The 8,761-nt window shown below is 44.6% G+C and overlaps 1 protein-coding gene across 1 annotated transcript; it reads left to right on the top strand.

Moving 5' to 3' along the window:
- Positions 1 to 77: 77 nt before the first annotated feature.
- Positions 78 to 7,702, top strand: PPIH (peptidylprolyl isomerase H (cyclophilin H)). The gene is made up of 8 exons (XM_009710087.1): positions 78 to 139; positions 787 to 810; positions 1,313 to 1,357; positions 1,776 to 1,818; positions 3,843 to 3,935; positions 5,427 to 5,514; positions 6,298 to 6,338; positions 7,615 to 7,702. The coding sequence occupies exons 1-8, from the start codon at positions 87 to 89 to the stop codon at positions 7,681 to 7,683; spliced, it is 456 nt and encodes a 151-aa protein (XP_009708389.1). The 5' UTR covers positions 78 to 86; the 3' UTR covers positions 7,684 to 7,702.
- Positions 7,703 to 8,761: the final 1,059 nt, after the last annotated feature.

Genomic DNA, 8,761 nt, shown 5'->3' with positions numbered 1-8,761 from the left:
CTTGGGTGTGGGGGCGGGGAGGCTGGTGTGTGTGAGTGGGTCCCAGAAGGCTCGTGTGGGCACTCTCTCCCCAGGAGGTCGGCCGCATGAAGATCGAGCTGTTCGCTGACGTTGTACCCAAAACGGCAGAGAATTTCAGGTAAGGAGCAGCTAAGATTTCTGCAGCTCAGCCTGGACCCAGGCTGCAAAGGCTTTTTGGTGCCGGAATGTCTCTGGTGGCAGAGTGACTACCTGCCCCCCGTAACCACTGTACCTGCTTTGCTCCTTTCTCCATTCCCAGAGAGATGTGACCCTGCAGCATCCTGATCCCTCAGGGGAGCCCATCTGGCTGGAAGGTGAAGGACTCCAGTCCCTCTCTGCTCCCTCTGTGGAGCTTCTGATACGCTTGGTGCATTTATAAAAGGCAGTACCTTAATGTCCATGGTAGAGGTCTCCTTGCTACCCAGTTCTCTTACCACTGGCTGAAGGATGTACTTTTGGACATCCCAGTTCCATGGGAGAAATGGATATACCCCGTTCCGTGTGAAACACGGTGCCTGCTCCACATTCACCATCTCTTACAACCTCAGTGTTAAATATCTGACCTCTTCAACTGCAGAAAGTGCAGAAATCTCTTTTGAAATGGAAGTGGGGAGGAGTTACTGCTCGTTCCTGTTCCATTGGGGATATCCCCCATGCAGTAAGGAAAGTCCTGTACCACAGTCAGTGCGTGTTCACTGAATGCAGCCCTCTGTGTCCTCAGAGTTCAGGTGTGCCTCACGCTCTGCTCTCTTTTTTGTTTTCCAGGCAGTTTTGTACAGGTGAATTCAGGTAAGTGGGTTATAGTGCCCTTTTAAGTAGCCTACTCAGAGAAACAGGGCTGGGTGAGTAGGAAGAAGGCTCACTTGGAAGCTTTTCTTACTATGCCAGTACAAAGTGAAAGAGTTACAGAAATCTGCTCTGATGAAATTGTGATGGGCTCGGTCAGTCGTGGAGACTGCAGACTTTCCCTTCTGGGCATGACTTTGTGCTCAGATTGCTCTAAAAAGCCCTGTCTGTAATCACACCTATTCATGCTGCAGATTGCGGTGGGATCCTGTAAAGATGATGGTATGGCTGTTGTAGGGAACCATGTCATTTTATGTGCAGACCCCACTTGAGGTTTCCCTTTGCCTCTGATAGCACCAGCTGAGAGCCAGGCTGCAGCGCTTGGTTGTGTATCAAGGCAGCTACTAACGTATCGGGCAACCCTTTGGGACTCTGAATTCCTGGGAGGGTTTTGTGTTGGGATATCTGGTAAGTTGCAGTGATTTTCCTTTTTATTTTACTGCAGGAAAGACGGTGTCCCTATAGGTTATAAAGGAAGCACTTTCCACAGGTAATTCATCTGCTTTTGTTTAGGCACTTAAATAGCACTCCGAGCTAGATGTGGTTTTGAGACCTGCCTCAAGGCATAATTGGTCTGGGAGGCATTTGTAGGTCATGGCCAATATCATCCTTCTGTAGCTTCGGGGATTTGGGGGTGTTGTCAGATCCGTATGTGGGGGTCACCGGGAGGGATCCCCTGTTCCTAGTGCGCCAGGTCAGAGATCGTTTTCTGGCATCTGTCATCTAATCCCCATCCCTGGTTGAACAGCAGCGGGTACCAAATTACCCAATAGCAACCAGTAGTTAATATTTGTTGTACATTTTTAGTGATAACTGTTGTGCTGTGAGGCAGAACTCCTTTTTTACCACATATTAAGCTTCTTGAGGCATTTGTCTACTGAGAACTAAGTATTGGTTTACTTCTTTAGGGTAATAAAGGATTTCATGATCCAAGGAGGTGACTTTGTAAACGTATGTACTTCTGTATTCCTTTTGTACTTTTCCTACATGGTGTAATATGCAACTGTTACCAAAAGTCCATGCTGATTTGTGGGATCTGTTGGCTCTCTTTTAAGGTACCCAGTAGTAACTGGAAGTTTCCTCATAGCACTGCTGCCATCTTACTGCAATGGACTATAATGTACTTGAAAACAAATCTGGAGTCTTGGGTGAACATATCTTCTCCTTCCCAAAATAATTCCTCTTTAAAAAAAGCATGGCAGTACAGCTAGAGGTTTTTCAAACTTGCAAAGATTTTTTTTTTTCTTCACCCTGTCCTCCTTCCTTCTTCTTCTGTACTCCCAAACAAGAAACACTGCAAATTTCTGTTAGCTTTGTGGAGAGGGACCCTAAGTACAGAACCAAGTATCTAGTGCAAGAGATAGTTTAAATCAAAACTAACTTTTTGTCAGTGAATTTTCTCAAAATAGAAAAGACTTTATGCCTGCAGTTGTGGTCATGCTCTGACTTGGGGATAAGCAGAGTATGTGGGGAAGGCTGGAGGACCACAAGGTCTCTTCACTGTCCTAGGACCCAGTGAAATTATTTCATTTCTGGAAGAGTTTCAAAATATGAGGGGACTGATAAAGATTTTTTTAATAAAGAATTTATAAAACTTGGTTGTATGAAAGTCACTGAGAGAACTGACTGCACAGTGGGTGGCTCAGCCACACCAGACTTTTAGGCAGTTGCTAATTGTGATGCTGCAGAAATGTCCCAGTGGGCTTTATTACTTCCACTGAAGCTCAACAAGCATTACAGATTGCACCGCTACTTGTAATTTATGAATTACACTTATAACAAAGCCACTTGGGGAGCAAGACCAGTCACACTGACCACTAAGAGTATATATTCCTGTCTCAGAGCTGACAGCTTAAGTAAACCATGGAGAACAGGAGGAAAAGAAGCAAGGGCTAGGCAAGCAAAGCAAAAGATGTGGAGTTGCACATGGTATATTACTGGCATCTTATTTTCCTGTTAAGTTTGGCCTAATGAAGAATATGTATGTTAAGTAGAAAGGCAGTGAAGGGAGACAGGTTGCAGCAAGGCAGAGGAAAAGGGGCTGAAGCAACACAGAAAGGGAAATTACTGTCAGAATCATAAATTTAACTGACTGTGCCAGAGATGCCTGTTTACATTGCTTCTGCAGCTTTCCCTGAAGGGTTCCCCACTGCAGCATCTTTAAAGCCATTCTATTGAAGGGTCCCTGCTCAGTCCTTTTGGCATCATACAGGAGTGTCTCTGCAACGCTGGACCAGAGGGCAGGGTGGCCTTTCCGCAGTCCCACAAGTTACGTGTCTCACGTGAACCATGTATCAGGCTTCTGCAAAGTTACAAACTTGTGAGCAGTCAAAGCTTGCGATCTGCAGCTGTTACGGGCCATGCTGCTTTAATTTATAAGTGTATTGAGATCTGAGTGCTAGGGCTTGTAGTTAAGTACAAGATGTCTCAACTTGGTAGAAAGTACAGCAAAAATTAGAAACTCCGTATTTTAGAAACTGCCCTTGCTGAACAGAGAGGTCACTTCCCTGTATCCAGTAAAGTCACAGAAAATAAGGTGAAATAAATAAGTCTACCATCAACCAGCTTTTTCCACACAACTGCTTCTGTTTTCCTTGCCACACCAGCCCATACCTCTGCATCCCCTCCCTTTTCCCTGCCAAGTCCAGGTGGGTCCCTACCAAGCAATCCATAGCCTCCATCTCACTCTGGGAGCCTTAGGCTTAATCCTTACGATCTCCGTGGGTTTCTGCCAACATGCGGATGGCAAACGGTGTACTGTGTGGTTAGAAACCAGTCGCTGTTCCTCTTCAGAAATGAAACATTGAATGTGCTCACTGCTGGTGTATGTAAATGGCAGTACAGCATCCATTTTGGGCTGAGTTTAACCTTGTCCTTTTGCTTGGGGATTTTAAATTTAATTTTTAAATTGAATTGTTCTGTAGCAATTGCTACAGAACAAATGCTGTGGCTTACTGGGCACCTCTCTTGTGCAGGGAGACGGCACTGGAGTAGCCAGTATATATAGGGGTCCTTTTGCAGATGAGAACTTCAAACTGAAACATTCTGCTCCTGGGCTGCTCTCTATGGTGAGTATAAAATAATGACATTATAAGATTAAAAAGCTTACTACACTTTTCCTAAGTGTGTAAATTATTTGCCAGACAACAGAAATCTCCACCATTGGATACAAGGTCTGAAAGACCTGCTTTGTAACTGCTAGTCAGAAGGCTACTCCTAGGTTAATGTGTTGAGTAACACACAAGTCCTGATCCTGCAGCATCCTTTCTTTTTTACCTGTTGAGAGTGCTGGGACAGGCTTTGATCAGCTTTCAGAATAGCTTGATTCTTACTCTTTTCATATGGTGGCAAGTGGTCGTGTTTTCTTCTTCCCTGTTAACCAAACACTGACCTCAGCAAGGATAAAACAAAAAGATTTGGGAGTTTCAAAGCCACAGCAGCGTTACCATGGTGTCTTTTATAACATACACTTCCTGTTCAACATTGTAGGAAAAACTGCAATCATTGCATGTTTTCTGGTAGGAACAATACACTGACTTTTGCAATAGAAAGCAAGTGGAGCCAGTGCTTCAGATTTCCTGTCCGCAACTACTTCTTCCCCAGCTCGTTCAGCTGCCCTGCTCTTAAAACCACTTGCTTAGGGCACTCACCGTTTGGATTAGTTATTAATCCAGTTCAAAACATGGCCCAAAAAGAGGTGTCACAACACAGCTAAGTAACCAGTGTGCTGTGCTGTGGGAGAAGGGATCTACGCCAGTATTGCCAACTTTTTGTTAAAGTGGCGTTGCTCTGGAGTTGTTCTGCTGGGCCAAACCATGGTCCATCTTGGCTGGATCCTTCCAAAGCTGGCTAGCAATAAGTAAAAATCCAATGTGACCGTGTCCTGTACAGTCTTGCAGCTGAAAAACTTGCCCAGTTCACTTGTCAGCACAGAAGCGTGCTTTACTATCTCCTGGTTCAATAGAGCTCTGAAAAATTGAGATGGACTTAAGTGTTGCAGAGATGTTTTCTTAGCTAGCCCTGTGCCAGTATGATTGTTACCTTTCTCATCCTGATTATCAGGACAGATGCTTTTTTTTTTTGGTGTTTGGTTTTTGGTTTTTTTTTAATTCTGAGGAAGCCTTCCAAATAGCAGAAATCTGCTTTTTTTTTTTTTTTGCCCTGCCCTGGTTCCTGGCTTTCAGTTTTCCCCAGGACAATACTGCAGCCATTAAGTACTCATCACCAAAAAGTTCAACTTTTTTTCAGGAGCATGCTCTAGAGCCCAGATTTCAGTACAGTCTTGCACTGAATGTGCCTTTGTAGAAGTGTTATAAAAAGTTGGTGACCTGGCTCTTGTGCACACTGGCATGATCAGACTTGGTGGCATGCCACGGCCCAGCACAGGGTGCTCTCCTGCAGATGTGTGTCTTGCGTCCTTTGATTTGTGTAGCAATAAGCTAAAAATGAGCTGGGCTAGGTCTAGAGCAACAACTCTTTCCTGTGTGAGATTTGTCTGCTTCAGTTTTGGGAAATCTTAAATTGTCCACTTTTTGTATTTTGCCATTCTCAACCCCCAGGCAAACAGTGGTCCAAGTACCAACGGCTGTCAGTTTTTCATTACGTGCTCCAAATGTGACTGGTTGGATGGAAAACACGTTGTGTTCGGTGAGTACCTGCAGGTGTACCAGCTCATGGATGCTCTCTGTGGTGCAGCTGCTAAAATAAACAGCCATGGACCGCTTGTTCTTTCCCCCTCGCTTGTGCTAGCGGAGGTATCTGTGCAGCCAGATACTGAGATGGATCACTGTTGAAACATTTTTTTTTCCCAGGTTAGCTTTAATCCAGATCAGTTCCTTGATCAGTATATCGTGTTACTACATAAATCCTTGTGCCAGTGCAGAAAGGATGGATGAGTGAAGGGATACCTTTCTTCTCCGCTGCCAGAGAGGACCGAGCTTTCCACAGAGTTTTTAGATAGTAATTCTATGAAACCACATTGCTAACTTTTCATGTACTGCCACTTGAGCTGTAGGATTTCAAGGCCAGCCTTTAAGCTGATGTCCTACTTACTACTTCCTCCAATTCTTAAGTAACACTGATACCGTTCATTGCCATTTTTGCATCATTACAAAGGTTGTGTTGGTAGAGAGGCAGTTCATGCTGTATTTTAGCACAGCTGGTGGCGGTAGGTCTCAAAACCTAGATGTCTACACATGCCACCCCTGTGATGGCAAAATGCACTTAATCTGTTCTGAATGTGGAAAATGTTTTAAGAGGGATTGTTTCCTTTATCAGTTTTGAGATCGGTACCAAACCCTGAAGTGCCCACTAGCCATACACTGCACAAGACTATTCAGGAGGAACAAAAATGCATGTACCTGTGATGAGTAGGGAGGGGTCAAAGGTAAAAACTGGTCATATTGAAGTGGATAAATTTTCTCGTTCTAGGTAAAATTGTCGATGGGCTGTTGGTCATGAGAAAAATTGAAGTAAGTTGAATTCGCCTGTTTCTCTGTGAATGTCCACATTGGAAAGTCATGTAGAGGATTAACAAGGGTTGTTCTGTTCTCTCCCGCTGTCTGTTTACAGGATACCAGGGAATACCAGTGTTGATAACTGGTATTATCAGTTGTCATAGTTATAAAATAGCAGGAAATCTGTTGAGGCAAAGGCTGTCATATAGATTGACTTTAGAAATGCTATGCTCTCGTGGTTGCTGGTTAGTCTTTGAGCGGGGATTGTGTTCTTGTGGCTTTATTTGCAATGGTTTGCATTTGTTCAGGAAGCTGAATTAAAAAGCTGTTCCATCAGCAACTTGGACAAGAGTGTAAAGCAGATCACTTCTGTGCCATTGCCTGGTATTATTCAGTGGATGCTAAATCATCAGTTCTGCTGATCCATGATCAGCATGTTTAATAAGAAAAATTAAACTAATCTTCTGATGGGCTTCCAGGAGCTGAAGATAAATACACTCAGGGGTGGTGGTTGCTACCAACATTGTGACTGGGTGTCATGGCAGGATAATGAGTAGATTTAACAAGTAGCAGTGAGCTCTTCGAGACAGATGACACTAATTTCATGGCACGTGCATGGGATAATGTGCACAAGGACCTCTAAAAAGTGTGGCGAACGGAGAGCTGTTAGGTGTTGAGGAAATGTCACGTGCAAGGAGCTGTACAGCGTGATATAATCCATGTGTTGCTAGCCCTCTTCGCCAGAAGCACTGATGGAAGGGTTGTGGTGTGCCTGCTTTCTGCATCACTGCAGTGAGGGGCAAGTTAAAGGAAGTAAGTGAGACTCGCAAAAGAGCAGCCGAGTCCAGCAGAACGAGAGGTTCAGAATGAGGGTTGCTTTGTGACTATCTCACACATTGATTCCCTTTGTGTAGAAATACAAGTTTGCTTTGCTTGTTGCAGCTGTAATTAGTGACTTTAAAGATTTAAGCCAGAGCAGCCTCAAGTGACATGATGCCTGCTGTATCTCATGAAGAGCTCTCCGGTTTTTCCTCTGTTCCTTCCCTCCCGTTCAAAGGATCAGGGTCTGGTCTGTATCCCAAACCTCTGTGCACAGAGAGAGTTCACTGGCTTATGGCTGGGTCCATTGCCAAAATGCATAATGGTGCTTCTGTGTTACTCGGAGCTGTGTCTGGATTTCCCTGTTCCTGATGTTGCACAGACATCTCTCAGCCAGTCTTCAAGTACCTGTCGCTCACGGGACTTGCTGTGCTTTTATAAGGTTTAACGTTATATATTTGTTTGTCTGCAGAATGTGCCTACGGGTCCAAATAACAAACCCAAGCTGCCAGTTGTGATCTCTCAGTGTGGGGAAATGTAAAGCAATGAAACAGAAATGTGGTAAGTCTCAGTCTTCACAGGCACCCAGTGCAATTGAACTCTGGGCTGCTCTGCTGCTCACTTTTCTCTTGACTTATTTTCACATTCATTTGAGTCTGCAGAGAGCTGACTCAGCTCAGTGAAACACCAGAAAATGCTTCTCTAACAGCAATAGTTTTTTGCCAGCTCAACTCCCTGAACTGGCTTCCCTCTGAGCTGCACAAACACCAAAGGCAGTACTAGAAGGATAAGATTTTGCAGCTGCAATCAAGGGGAGGATGGGGTTGTGGGAGCTCTGCCTTAAAGCCTGGGCTTTAGAAGCCCGTGGCTGAAAGGAAATTTTTCCAGCTTGTATTACCCAGGCAGTCTGGCTGGGGGGGGCTTCACTTTGACCTGCAGGTTGGTGAACTCTCCGATTGCTACAGAAAGCAGAGCATCCATGTGTGGGGCAGGCAGGGATCAAGAAAAGAGGAGGAAGAGAGGACTTGAGCTTCCTTGCTCGGTACAGTGATAGGACTGCCGCCACTGAGAGCCAAGGAACTACCATGATACGTAGTCTTACCTTAACTCGAAAAAATCCCACTGTCCTTGTCTGAAGGGAGACATTTGCAGCATTTACTGTTATTCAGGCTTAGGCTCAAGACAGAGCTCAGGCTAACGTACAGTATTCTGTTTCCATTTGTCCGCCCACTTTACTGTAAAAAACACAAGCATTTAAACAAATCTGTCTAGATTTCAATGTGTCAGGCTGCAGCTTGTCAAAAATCTGCTGTTACTAGCCTTTTGGTTGCTGATTTTTCAAATTTCAGCAGGCAGGCATTGACAAAAGCAAATCCCCACAATTTTTGACCTTCCATTAAATGATTTCCAAAGACATTCGGAATTGCCCACAAAGACACATCCCTGCTTCCATAATAAAGTCTTTCAGATCTGCAGCACTTCAGACGCTTGGGAGCTCCTCCTATTTGATGAAGTGACAACAGGAAATCATTGTTCCATTTCCCTGGTACTTCTGGTGGCATGCATAGGCTTTTGAAGATAGGGACAACCTTGTTAATAGGCTTTCTTGCAGATGGGCA

The sequence above is a fragment of the Cariama cristata genome, unplaced genomic scaffold (assembly GCF_000690535.1).
Source record: "Cariama cristata isolate BGI_N322 unplaced genomic scaffold, ASM69053v1 scaffold42871, whole genome shotgun sequence".
Classification (NCBI taxonomy): Eukaryota; Metazoa; Chordata; class Aves; order Cariamiformes; family Cariamidae; genus Cariama; species Cariama cristata.
The sequence above is the reverse complement of the archived record's forward strand: the minus strand, read 5'-3'. Positions and strand labels throughout refer to the sequence as shown.